Here is a 12,911-nt window from a genome sequence, read left to right on the forward strand (position 1 = left end):
AAAGCAATCTACCTAGTTTTTACCTACAGGTTTTCTAGCTATTTCTAATATAAAATTTTAGATTATTTATCTTAAAGAAGGTAGTTCTTTAATACAAAGCTTATTAATATACTATATAAGCTGTTTTTCTTATATAGTGTTAAGATTCTAGCTATTATCGACTACCGCCGTATTTAAGTAGGTAACCTTTCTGTGGCGCCGCGACAGCGTTAAGCGATTAACACTATACTTTTTAGCGTACTCTGCGTAATTAGGTGTTTCTCCTAGCTTTAGCGATTCCAGCGCTTTAAGCGCAGCCTTAATACCTGACATATTAGTAGAGATATAGAGGGTGGAAAATTCTAAAAAATTTCGTTAAACCGTGCATGCGGTAGGGCCGTGCATCGGGTGGTAAGCCATAGTAGGCCTGTAGTTCAAGGACTCGTTCGCGGAGAAAGACAGGAAAGTTAAGGTGTAGATAAGCTAGAGATAGGATTACAAGAGTAATTATCGTGCGCTCCAGTTTAAGCTACTGTAGTAGCTCTTATAAATTATATTCGGTGTGCCGTAAGCATTACTAGCTAAAGCAGATTATGCCTACGGACGTCTTGCTAACAGACTATTCTTGCTAGGCTTTAGCTAGAGGCACAATGCTAGACTTTGTTTCTATAGTCTATTAGTAAGGATTAAGGTTAACTTTTAGTTCTTTATCTAACAATGTAGGAAAGGCTAGGTAGCGTATCTAATAGCTTAGATGTGTTAGGTAAGACCTACTAGTACTATATTTCCCTACTTAACGCACAGACTCTACTTAACGCATAGTTTAAGGATAGCTATTACTACTACTTTTAAAGCTGTACAGCCCTATATAGATCTAATTATTACGAGATTTTTTAGAGAAGCATTCTTAAAGGCTTGTTTAATTAATTAGCAACGACAAATTACGTGCGATACCTCTGTAGGAGGCGTACTTTGCGAGTACGCGATAATAGGCTAGATGCCTTTACTACCCCTTTAATAACTAATAGATTCTTAACATTAACCTCTGGCTTCTTAATAACACGAGCAGGAGGTGCAGGAGCCTTAAGGTTACGCGCCTTACCCTTTCTAGCTAATTGTATATTAGTTCTAAGTTGCTTTTTAGCTGCGCGCGCAAGTAGGGCTTCTTCGCGCTCTGCGGCCTTCTACTGTTTTTCTTACAACTTAATCTTCTGTGCAGCTATCCTTTTCTGCGCCCTTTGCTTAAGTATAGCCTATTTCTCCTGCTTTTTCTACTCCTTAGCTAGCTTATCGCAATCCTTTTAGTGTTGTAGTTCTTCTGCTTTAGCGTCTTTTTAGGCTTAGCGATTGCGGGCAGCTTTAACTTTAGATAGCAACTAGAAGACGGCGCCGCCAGCGTAATCCTTAGAGGGTTCAAGTAGTAATACCTTGCCACGCTTACGGCGCTTCTTCTTATTAATAAGGGCATCTCTAAGGCAATTATTTTTATGCTAGAGGAGCTGTTTTTAAGTCGCTATCGCGTGTATCGTGTAAGAAAGCTGCGAGGCGCGTTTATTGTAGATATTCTTAACTACCTCTCGCAGGAGTCGTTTAATTTTACGCTAATCGCTTGCAGAGAGTACTAACAACGTACTATCGCTGCTTAATAGCCTCTTAGGCTCTAGATTCTTAAATTTCTTTAATATAGCGTTGCTATCTAGTAGAGAGATGCTAGTAACTTTAAAGGCGTTAATAATCGTTTCTTTAGCGAACGTAATCCTATATGCCCTATAGAAGAAGCGGAAGAAGTCGCGCTTAGTAATAGATGTAAGTTCCTAGTTGTTGTATATATATTTGCTAAGCTCTTTTATATATGCAGCTAAAAGAGGCTTAAAAAGGTAGACATCTAGAGGCTGTAGCGTATAGGTTAAATACGGCAGGTAGATAGCTAGAAGGATTTAATTTTAATCGCAGAACTTAATAAACTTTATAGTAATATGTAAGCCATGCCTATTAAGAATTAGGAGCTAATAATCGCGCTTTGCCTTCTTCTTCGTCTCCTCTTAAAAGCACCTCTTGAGCTAGGCAATCCTAAGTTCGTTGTTTGTCCATCTAGATGGTAATAAGGCGAAGAAGGCCTAGTGCTCTTAAGAATTAAAATCCTGCAACTATGTATCCTAGATATTGCCAGAAGCCGCCTAATATATTAGGGTAGAATTAAGAGAGCTACCGTTGGCGCATATACAAGCTATCGTCGTTATCTACTCTCTGTTGCTGTCCTAGAGTACCTGCTTAACGCCTTCTTAATTATATCGCTGTTAGGAGAACACGCGCTTTATTTTTAACACCACCCCGATTAAGAAGCCCTTCTTATCCATGTTGTATGTATTTAACGGCGCGATATTATACTGCTTAATCTTATCGTCTAAAAGCTTAAAATAGAGAGCGTATTTAAAGGCTGAATTAGCTTTGTAGCGCTAGTTATTAATGCTAGATATCTATCGCGATACAAGGTTAATTTGATGCCGCGCAATATAGCAATTAACCTAGTGTTTTCTAGGCTCTTAATAGGCTATTTCTGCTGCGAAATTTCGTATTATCTCTCTTGTAGGGGGTAGGCCTCGTACACACAGCTTATTAATATACTGCAGGAGCTGTTTTTCCTGTATAGTGTTAAGGAGTCGCTTTTTCTCAGCCCGTGATGTATTGGTGCCCTGAACCCCGCGATAACGCTTCGAGAGCCGCGACTGCTCAACGCCGTACTCCCGAGCAACCTGGGATATATTAGGAGGTTCTCCCAGCTCTAGGGATTTTAAAGCTTCAACAGCTGCGTCAATCGGGTCCATATTGGTGGAGTTATAAGGTGTTGAAAATATACGCGTTTTGGTGTTAACTGTGCGTTGAGTGGGGTCTGTGCGTTGAGTGGGGAAATACAGTAGGTGTTCTAAGAAATGCAAGGCATATTGTTTCGATATTATCTTTGCCTACTCGAGGACTCTGTGAGACATGTATCTGTAGGAAAATTTACTTTTGCACGGTAAGCTAGTGCTGCACAGCAATGAGGAGAGCAAAGAGGGTTGGAAAAGAAGAGCCTTATAGCACGTTGGACTCGCGGTGGGTAAACAACAGCTTACTTCGTAACTTATCTGTCCTCCTACCCTCCCTCTAACGTAAAGAACCTCGAATGCTCTTCAATATGGCGGTATCCGTGTTGCTGTTGCGACGCTTGCGCAGTTATGCATTCTGTTCCCTCCCGCTGCTGGCGACGGTTCTGGTACGGAACTAGTAACCTAAAACTTTGTCAAGCAGAGTTAACAAGGCACAGCCCATATTATTCCTGCTCGCCCGCGCCATCTATCGCATTCCCTTCCATCTACTGGGGCAGATTCCCGGTCCGAAATTACGCGTCATCTCTCATCTGCCTCATGCGATTTCCGGAACACGCGGTCAGCAGCCTCATGATGTTCGCAACCTGCATCGTGAATATGCGCCGGATCAACTTTCCTTCATCACGCCCAGCTCATGGGACGATATTCACGGACATGCTGCGGCGAATAAATTTCACAAATACGGGTGTTTCAAAGTCCGACCGGACGCGCAACCAATGCTGACCAGCTCTGGCGACGAACATGCTGTACGTAGTTTGCAGACTTTTGGTTCGTTGAGCTAGTACTAACAGCAAACGGCGACAGCGAGCAGCCTTCGCGCATGGTTTCTCCCAACGAGCCATCAATGACCAGGAGCCTATTCTCATGGTGAATATCGATCGGCTCCTCAAGAAGCAAGGGGAGAACATCAAGCGAGATTACAAGTTTGACATCTGCGAGTGGATGCGCTTTCTCTCTTTCGATGTTAGCGGGGACTTCTTGCTAAATACTCAGTTCGAGTGCCTCGAAACTTAGAACTATCACCCTTGGGTAGCTTTGCTGGTGAGGTGGATGCGCGCAGTCGGTTTCGTGACGAATGTGAACGCATTTAGGAAGCTCGCCCCTCTCCTCATCATGATCTTCGCACCCATGAAAGACTTTAAGGGCGTCAAGGACCCATCTTGAGATGAGCGCGCAGAAAGATAGAGAGCGACTAGCCGTCGGGAACGATCCAAACCGGTTTGATCTTTGGACGTATCTCCTTCGCAATAAAGGAGACAAGGTTCTATCACTGGGTAAGATGGAAATCAATGCAGCGTCGGGATATGAAGTGCACGAAGTGGAGAGATATTCACAAGTCGAGAGTTCTAATCCGAGCGGATATGGGGTATGGCCTTGTACATTTTCCCCGGTGCCTTCGAGGAAAAGGACATACCTTAGGTATTGCGCACTCCTGTCTCATCGAGCTATCTGGACGGACACCTAATAGCGCTTGGAATAGAGTCCTGATTACAAATCGGTCATACCCATCGCAAAAGCAGGGAATCTGTCACCAACAACGGTGTGGCTTGACACGAGAGAATCTATGAGATCCATGTCCTCGTCCTTCAGCTCAATCACAGCTGCATTCTCCGTAATATGCTTCGCAGACTCTGTTGGTCTCCGATTAGCGGGAAGCGGCGTTCTTCGCTAAGGGGAAATAACATACTTCCTCCGGGAATAGGAATGATGGTGGGCATATCAGGTCGCTTGGAAAGGGCGACGAGCCATCCCAGCGCAATCTGAGCTGCGGTGCACCCTTTCCTTTCCGCCATCTTCTCGATTTCTTTCACGAGCTTCAAGTTCTCTTGGAAGTTACCGTCTTGGTACTTTGGGAACATACGGCGGTAATCGCCTTCGGGGAGATCCGTAGGGGACTTGAGCGTTCCGGTCAGCATTGCGGCGCCGAGTGGCGAGTATCTGCTCCTTCATCAGCGGGACTAGCCGGTTCCGAATTTCAAAAGAGCGAGGCTTACGCTATGATAGGAATGTCCAACTCAGCGCACGCTCGCACAATACCGTTCGTCAGTGGCCCTGTGTTCCAGATCGAAAGCTCGACTTCCACAGCGGATATGTCGACAATCTTAGCGGCTTCTCGTATCGTGTTGGCATTCACCTCCGACAAAGCCACACTTCCGATTTTCTCTTCGTCAACCAGCTCCTTCAGCGTGTTGAGCTGCGTCTCCAGCGGCACCTTCACATCCCTTCTAGCGCACTCGAACATATGAATATTCGCCTTCCCATCCAATTGCTTTACGCAGCTCTCGACGCTCTGTTTGATGTAGTCCGGGGATGCGTCAGGAACCCAGTTCGGACGCATAGCTCCCTTTATATTTAGTAGAACTTTGTCTGCGTATTCGGGATACTTCTCAAAGAAGCGACGAAGTAGGACGAGGGAATTGTAGTCCGGTGTGCCGTAGAATTCGGCCCCATCCCAGACAAGACATCCAGTATCTGCCGCGGCACGCAGGGCGGCGAAGGCTTGCTCTTCTGTGGGGTGATTTGTTGGGGGGCCGAAGGTCAGGGATGCGAGGCCGTACCCTATGGGGCCTACTTTGCGGTTGAGTATAGTGGGCATACTTTGTTGTCTGTCCGTGCCGATAGGAGCCCTGGAAGGGGAAGGTTGAGAGGGCGTTCTTGGAAAGCTCACGGAAGTTGAAGCTCGAATGGCCCATGAGACGGGTGTAAGTAGTCCCCGCATTTATTCCTCGCGGCATAGGGCAATGGTGGCGCAGTGCATGCAGTCTAGTGTTCTAGAATCGAATGGGGCTTGCGGTTCCTTGTCAGCAAGTTAGGCCAACCGCGCGGGGGGCAGCGGGGCGGACCAGTGACTCTACCCGGAAGAGTTTTAGTTATGAGATTCTCGCACGGGAGAGGTGATTATTTTCGACCCTGCACACACAGAATCCCTCAACACTGTCCCATGGCCATGACCACTTCAAATTTGGACCTTGATGTTCGCATTATCCGAAGTTCGGCATCGAATCACTAAATGTGCTTAAGGTAAATTGAGAGATGATGCAGAGTATCTATGCATTCTCAACGGTATGAACCACAGACACGCTCCTCTCGTGGACCCGAGAGGGGCAGAGATATGATAGCAATGAACCGATCGAACCTTTAAGGTCATCCTATACATGCCATCAATACTGCCTTGGTGATATCCGCTTGATAGAATCCTAAGGACCGCCAGCCCGGCCAGACTTATCCCAGTAACCGTCGCCCTGAGCACGACAAGTTCCAATAACGCAATACATCCCACCGCCGCGGTTGGCTTGGTTTGGACTGTACATAACATATGGATCAGACGTGTCCCAAGGATTGGGAGATTGTGTTCCGCAAGTGTCGTAAGCTTGGTTTTTAACGGTATCTGTCATGCGAGTCAGCTGTTAGCGGCCACGATATTGCAAGCGAAGGGTGCGTCTGCTACCAAATAGCCCACTTACAAGCTGTATGTGCAGTGTTGTACCATATGCAGACCGAGTCGCCGAGGCCACCATAACACGTATATTCGTTGCCCGTCTCCCATGATTCCTGGACTGAAAAACCGCCGGATATCCAACTATCAGCGCTGATATCCGCGGTCCAGCCAATCGTGTAAGATTTGGACACTGCATATCCGGCGGAGCAAGATGGGGCGACAGCACAGTTGATGACCTCCTAGGAAAGGGGCAGGTAAATTAGCGACGAGCACTTCAGGGAAGTCTAGCTAGGAAACGAATTATTACCGAGAGCCGTTTATGAAGGTAGTTCTGGTGAGGGTTGCCTGTCTCTTGAGTCAGTTCTCCCATCCTCGTGGCAGAAGATAAGATTTGCAAAGGCATACCGTCTCCCACGCGCACAGTCCCGTAATCGACGTGACAGATTTGTCGTCCACCGATTTTGAATGTCTCTGGCTGAGTACTGCGCTGCTCGACGGTCGTCGGCATGTAGTTCAGAATAATATTACGTGGATCCAATGCGGCAAATGAAGCCTTAGCGTCGTCATTGCTGAAGCAATCCGCGGACCGAACAGCATCTTCTGGAACATCGAAGCTGAGGCCGGCGCACTCGGCAACGGCGATGACTCCGTTGTACTCCCTCGTGCAACTGACGCCGCCAGCGGACTGGGACTGGGCGCTGACCCGGAAAGTACTATCGCCGATTGTGACGTTGCCGAAGCCATTCTCATCGATGCTAGAGAAGTCGAGAGTACCGATGGAGCTGCCACAACTCTCCGCGAGGATGGCGTCGTTTTCTGCCGCGTGGACTGTCAACGACGTGCTACCAGAGGATTTCTCATGACGCCAAATGACAGAGACATCCGCGGCTATAGTCGAGGCCGCAAAAGCTGCGAGAAGAATGGGTCGTATTACGAATGGGATAGAAAGAGACTCCGAAGTAGCTGTTTGGCAACGACTTCGCATGTGGACTTGTCAGGGATCGGAGACGAAAAGGGAACCGCGCAGTGCGCATCACTGCGTTCGAAGCGCTGAACCCAGACTCTGGCGACTAAAACTGCGGACTATATAACGTAAGAGGCAGCGGAACGGGTTTGCAAAAGCATTATGTTAGGTAGTCATGCGCAGTGCCGTCCAGGATTCTGATGAAGATGGAATGGGTCGTCGCGTAGGTCACCACTCAAAACACTTCGATCCTCCATAGCGGAATCGGGCTATCCTAAAGTGAGGTGCATTACAACACATAACCCTGCTTCCGTTCTTTCCAAAACTGCCTTTCAAATGGCGTAATGAGAGCACCTGCTTACAGAAAACTATGGGCGAACACCCATGTCTCGGAATCAGTAAAGCCTTCGGCATATTGAAGTTGCTCAGGAAGACTTCCCATGATCCAAACCACGGCAAACCTTCCTCATAGACTAGGCTTTGCCTATGTCTAAAGACTACCTCCTACAACGTTCAAGGCTGGACCTTGTCTTCCAACCCCTGAAGAATCTCAGACGTTTGCTTGCTCTCTCGAAACTGGATCCTTTCTGTATTCCAAAACAGTACCTGCTCCCGGCCATGGTGACTTAAATCCAAGTGCTGCCAATGGATGGTTTACTCCGGGTACTTCCAAGCCCTCAGCGGTTCGTGGAGTGAGACTGGTTCCAAAAAGCCACCAGAGTTCTTCGATGACCACAGCAAGGGGTAGCAATGAGCAGCTATGGAAGCCTTGCGAAGCTGAATGGAATGTACGCCGTTATTATGAGGCCCATCAACGACCCTTCTAAAAGATTCAAGCATTCGACCTATGGGCTTCGGGCATCCTCGAACGCTTGCGTAATTTCCAAACCCGGGTCCCTGATCTTTTCTGGCTTTCACCTCTACTCAAATCCGGATGAACTCGTATCATGCGACCATTCTGTCAAGTGTTCAAATCCACTTCCCATTTCTCATGTCTGTGGACAGCTCAGGGTGTGACAAAGCCTCTATAGCAAGGCGTGGAAGATTTCTAAGTACTTGTCCATCACCACATGTTTGGCTCTTGCTCTTCTGCTCCTTTCAATCTAGCGGAAGCAAGCATGGGACTCAATTCTCCGCGTCTAAAAGAATGGGTTACGCAATGCAATGGGAGAATCTTCCTCGGGCGAAAACGTGAGACACTGGAGGTCTACGGTCCTTGGGTAGGAGAATTGGTCCTCGGCAAGATTTATGCTCCTGCAGCTCTTACAAAAGGAGTTCGCTACGACAAATGCCTGTCTGCTTCCTCTCCCACGATATTGTACCTCCTTAGGCCGCCATCTTCAACAACCCTCTATACAACAAGGCACTTGCCCAGCTATGTGTGCACGGTATTGGCAAGAAAGGTCATTCAACGGGCCTGGCACAAGTCAACGCACACAACATCAAGACGTGTAATGAGTGTCAGAAAGGAGACTTTATCACGCTTGGCTACTACCTACCTTTCGGCGCCGTCTACCTATTCCTCCCCCCAGGATTTGGCATCGATGCTGAAGGGCACGTGGTTGACAAGAACGATATCGACTTAAAATATACAGAATTGCTCATCATGAGGTCTTCGTTTCCGCCTGCCGAAGATACGTTCGTCGCGTTTATGGCGTGCATCTTTCGAAACGGAAAAGGGCAGATTCGGCTACCAGTATACGCTCGGTTGTTTGCGCCTTCTCTCTAACCTTCCATGCTGGCAGATCTTTGGCTCCCTATCCCAGAATTCCAGTCCTTGACATGACCCGCCATGGAGACTCCCACTTCCTTAGACAAAAAGCAAAAACGTCCAGAACGATACATGATGTCGGAAGGGGATAAGCCGTCTTTGATGCGTTGGATCAGCAGATCTTCGCGCGGACTCCAAACCCAGTTGAATGCCTGGAAACGGCTTCGCTTTTCTTCTCTCGTTCAGGGATCTAATATTCAGTCGCCTTTCTACGTAGGCCCTGCCGCTTCTCCATAGTCAACATTACATGTGTCGATGTGGTTTGGTACCGTCGAGCCGCCAGAAATAGAAAAGCCGAAAGAAGGGCACTATCCACCTATGTGCTAGAGACTGGATCCTACCGCTTTATCAGCATTCCATACGGCCTCGTATGTTCCCTTTTTTTCCCACCGTTCACATGGTGATGTCCGATGTGAGCGTCCTTGCTTCTTCTCTCAAACGCAAAAAATCGAGAAAATGCTGCAAATGACTCCCGGTCCACTCTCTTCTCCGAAAATGCCGTCGCTAAGCCACATGTGTACGCCTCGCCGACTTCTATAGACCATGATGACTCTGTTGGTAGAACAGTAATGAATGACATCGATAGGACGTACCAGCAAGTGTATGTAGGCGAGAGCAATGTGCTGGAGATTGGAGCCTCTTCTCCAAATGTCCTCTACTAGCTTACCCATAGCTTGCTCTTCTCTCTCTTCTGGATACACGCTCTTCGGCTCGGAGCTCATATCGGTATTTTCAGCTCTTTCCCACCATCTACGAGAACTGCAGCTGCCGCTGCTAATGGTCTTCGTCCTTTCTCTCCCCCAAAAGAAGATGCATGGACTGCATGTTCGTGTCCTGCTGCTTTACAAAGCTTTCCTAGCGGCTATGCATGTGGATACTAGCCGGGATTCCAAATACTAATAATAAACCAAATCTAGGATGGATGGATGTTCAATGCGTAGACTCCGGGCGGCTTTCCCTCCAAAGATAATGCGGTGCTTCGATGCCTCGCTCTTTCTCTCTTCGACGATCAAAACCACACGTAAAGAACGAATGTCTGAAGTTCGCGACTACTACTCTCGAACTCTAAATCGCACTGCCGACGGGTATTCGACCGCTTGGCTTCCTAGTCGAGCGGTTTACATGCCCCATTCTCCTCCACTGCTCTTGAAAATACTTCTGAATACCATCAATGCAAAAGGCAAAGCAGACTCTGCCCTTTCTAGATCCAAAATCTAGAGGTTCCCCCATATGACCGGACCCCTCGCTCTCTTCACTTAAAAAGCAGCCCTCGTCCCACGGTCGTCTTTAATGCCTCCCGTCTTCCCAACACTAAAACTGGTACGACAATCGCATCATGTCCTAAGACCCAGCATTCTCCTCGTAAGACACCAAGCGAAAGTCCTTTTTCGGCATGTTGCCCTTCGTCTTTCTTTCTGGACCCTGCGGTGTCCTCTAATTTCACAATCGGAGAGTAGAAGTGTCTCGCAAGGCTGTGCTCAGCTTCGTACCGTCTCGAATGATCTTGCTATGTGATTGCTGGGAGTGGATGGCGAGCATATGCAGATGCTGATGCATACCATCACTCACTGTGATAACGGGCGCACATCCCCGCCCTAGGTCGAAAACGCTCTTCCAGTACCGCGCCTAAACGCATCAAACATTGCTCTATTGGTATCGTGCGTCCCCTTCAATTAAGCCGCCCAGGTCCGGTCTAAAAAAAAAAGCCGCGCTCGCCTCATTATCATTATAATTACTCGCCCATCATACATTATGGGGGCACGCGCTTCGCTTGCCCTTGTTTTGACTCGTCATAGATCTTCACCTTCTCGGCGTATTCGCGGATGTTGCTGTGGATGGACTCTTCGATAAGCTCGCCTCTTCCGCCCGCAACGCGCAGGATGAGGTCGTTGAGAGATGAGCGACCTAGGATGTCGACGTGGTCGCCTAGTAGATTGTCAGTACAGCTCCCCAAGAATGAATAAGCTTTCAGATACATACCTGTGTTCGGCCCACCGCGAGGACTGAATCTATCCGGCTCATCTGGCATTTCTACGGTTTTGATCTGTACACCAGCGGGATTATACCTCCTGATCTTCCAGCCTTTGGCGCACATATAGCCCGAGCTCAGTAGATTCACGGTACCGTCTCCTTCGCCCATAATCACACCATGATCAATCTTACCATTGGTGAAGGCTGTATCAATGGTAACGTTCGTCTTACTCAGCGGATCGGTATCATCTTTATAGTAGTACGCGCGCTCTGTTGGCTTGCCAACACCGTAGAAGCAGTAAATCTTCAAATGCCGGGCCAACGGCAACCGCGTCTCGAGAGGGTTTACCCACTTTGCCGGAATACCCTGATTATCTTCGACTTCTTTCGCCGTATGCGCAACGCCGTGAGAGTAGCTGCTCTGCACCATCTCCTTGTACCAAGTCTCACTATTATGGTATAGATACGGCAAGCTTTCTTCAACCGTCAGGTTCTTAGAAGTGAGGCTCGAGGTGCCATTCCGAAAGCGTAGGAGGTTGCCGAACGAGCTCTCCTGTCCCAGTTGATCATCGGGGGCCCAAGTTTGGTCGCCCCAGACCGCGTTGCCGCCAATGGGCAGCATGGATGATATGCCCGGCATGGCGCGGAAGAGCTCAGCGCGCTCGTGTCGCGCGAGGAACTTTTCGAGGCCGTAGACGGCGAAAGCGTTGAGCTGAGCGGTGTCTTTCATTTCGCCAGATAGCACAGCGGGGATACCCTTGATGGCGCCGAGCATGCATCCGCTGATGTTGATCCAGGAGTCGACGTACGTGTCTACCCAGTCTGAACCGCCATTTCCGTAGCCCTCGGCTTCTACCCAGTGGAAGAAGTAGTATAGCACCTGCGAGCCCATCGAGTGCGACAGCAGCACGACTTTCTTGTTAGACACGCGCACCGCAATCTCGATATGCGCCTTTAGCCTCGTGAAGTATTGATCCCTCTTCTCGTAGTTCATGTAGGACATGCGCCAGTCGTACGCGGCCGTGAATGCATTCGTGGGATCGTATCCAATCGTCGCAAGGTTCTCCAAGATCTTGTTCCATATCCAGTAACCCGTGATGAAGAAGTCGGTCGCGTCGAAGCCCTGCGCCGCTCTCAACTTTATCCCCGGCGGATCCAGGCCGGTGCGCTTGTCCAGCATGATGTGCTTCTTCCAGCCTGCCTTGTCGAGCACCAGCGCTCGCATCATGGTCCAGGAGCCCCAGAGCCTTTTGCGAAAGTACTGCCGCGACGCTTGCTCTGTGCCCCACGACTCGAGGCCGGTGGAGATGACGCCGGGTATCATGATGACGGGATGGCTGGCATGGATGCCTTGCGATTGCGCATGGAGGCCAACGGCGAAAGAATCGTAGTTGACGGCATCGCGTTCGTGCTTCTACTGAGCCGGCCAAATCAGCACTCGTCCTCCCCTTCAACCCAGCGTGCACCCATAATCTCGCGACTCATGAGCGGATCGCCTACCTGCAGTTGCTGTGCGTCCTTCATAAACCCCGAGGGTAGGGCATCCAGGATACTGTCCAGATTCATGCCCTCCAAGCCGCTCAAGTCAAGCATGTCATTGCTCCCCGCAAAGAAGGCCGCGACCAGCAGTCCGAAAACGCCACCGAGCCCAAATATCCAGAGGTTCTTCCGCTTGCTGGGCGTGCCCTTCTTCTTCAGCGTGTGTAGCTTCTCTGCCGTTACTACCCGCAGGTTTCGGTCGGGGTCGGGCGTTGGATCGCGGGAAGGCTCCGTCGAGGAGGAGTCGTTGCCGCCGAAGCGACGCCGTAGGAACGACATGTTGCGAAGAGGGTGAGTTGAAGAGAAAGCAGAAAGCTGCCCGGGAGAGCTTGGGCTGGTTTTTTGCGAGCTTCCAAGCTCGACTCACATGCAAGGAGCGTC

General features: G+C 49.1%; 5 protein-coding genes across 5 annotated transcripts; 2 read left to right on the plus strand and 3 right to left on the minus strand.

Annotated features, from left to right (window-relative positions):
* Positions 1 to 3,154: 3,154 nt before the first annotated feature.
* On the plus strand, positions 3,155 to 3,877 carry BU26DRAFT_608250 (uncharacterized protein; the record flags this gene model as incomplete). Its single annotated transcript, XM_033835829.1, has 3 exons — positions 3,155 to 3,232; positions 3,284 to 3,592; positions 3,651 to 3,877. The coding sequence occupies 3 exons, from the start codon at positions 3,155 to 3,157 to the stop codon at positions 3,858 to 3,860; spliced, it is 597 nt and encodes a 198-aa protein (XP_033679707.1). The 3' UTR covers positions 3,861 to 3,877.
* A 300-nt stretch (positions 3,878 to 4,177) lies between these two features.
* BU26DRAFT_522492 (Aldo/keto reductase) lies at positions 4,178 to 5,525 on the minus strand. Its single transcript, XM_033829799.1, has 3 exons — positions 4,841 to 5,525; positions 4,534 to 4,784; positions 4,178 to 4,477 (listed from the first exon to the last, which is right to left on the minus strand). Exons 1-3 carry the CDS (start codon positions 5,440 to 5,442, stop codon positions 4,335 to 4,337), a joined length of 996 nt encoding a protein of 331 aa, XP_033679708.1. The 5' UTR covers positions 5,443 to 5,525; the 3' UTR covers positions 4,178 to 4,334.
* A 518-nt stretch (positions 5,526 to 6,043) lies between these two features.
* Positions 6,044 to 7,270, minus strand: BU26DRAFT_533390 (uncharacterized protein; the record flags this gene model as incomplete). Its single annotated transcript, XM_033831155.1, has 4 exons — positions 6,044 to 6,234; positions 6,311 to 6,524; positions 6,593 to 6,630; positions 6,691 to 7,270. The coding sequence occupies 4 exons, from the start codon at positions 7,268 to 7,270 to the stop codon at positions 6,044 to 6,046; spliced, it is 1,023 nt and encodes a 340-aa protein (XP_033679709.1).
* A 1,097-nt stretch (positions 7,271 to 8,367) lies between these two features.
* Positions 8,368 to 8,978, plus strand: BU26DRAFT_568712 (uncharacterized protein; the record flags this gene model as incomplete). The annotated part of the gene is made up of 2 exons (XM_033833795.1): positions 8,368 to 8,523; positions 8,580 to 8,978. The coding sequence occupies 2 exons, from the start codon at positions 8,368 to 8,370 to the stop codon at positions 8,976 to 8,978; spliced, it is 555 nt and encodes a 184-aa protein (XP_033679710.1).
* A 1,526-nt stretch (positions 8,979 to 10,504) lies between these two features.
* Positions 10,505 to 12,891, minus strand: BU26DRAFT_84658 (phospholipid:diacylglycerol acyltransferas-like protein). The gene is made up of 3 exons (XM_033836400.1): positions 12,492 to 12,891; positions 11,001 to 12,405; positions 10,505 to 10,946 (listed from the first exon to the last, which is right to left on the minus strand). Exons 1-3 carry the CDS (start codon positions 12,807 to 12,809, stop codon positions 10,771 to 10,773), a joined length of 1,899 nt encoding a protein of 632 aa, XP_033679711.1. The 5' UTR covers positions 12,810 to 12,891; the 3' UTR covers positions 10,505 to 10,770.
* Positions 12,892 to 12,911: the final 20 nt, after the last annotated feature.

The sequence above is a fragment of the Trematosphaeria pertusa genome, assembly GCF_010094035.1.
Source record: "Trematosphaeria pertusa strain CBS 122368 unplaced genomic scaffold BU26scaffold_14, whole genome shotgun sequence".
Taxonomy (NCBI): Eukaryota; Fungi; Ascomycota; class Dothideomycetes; order Pleosporales; family Trematosphaeriaceae; genus Trematosphaeria; species Trematosphaeria pertusa.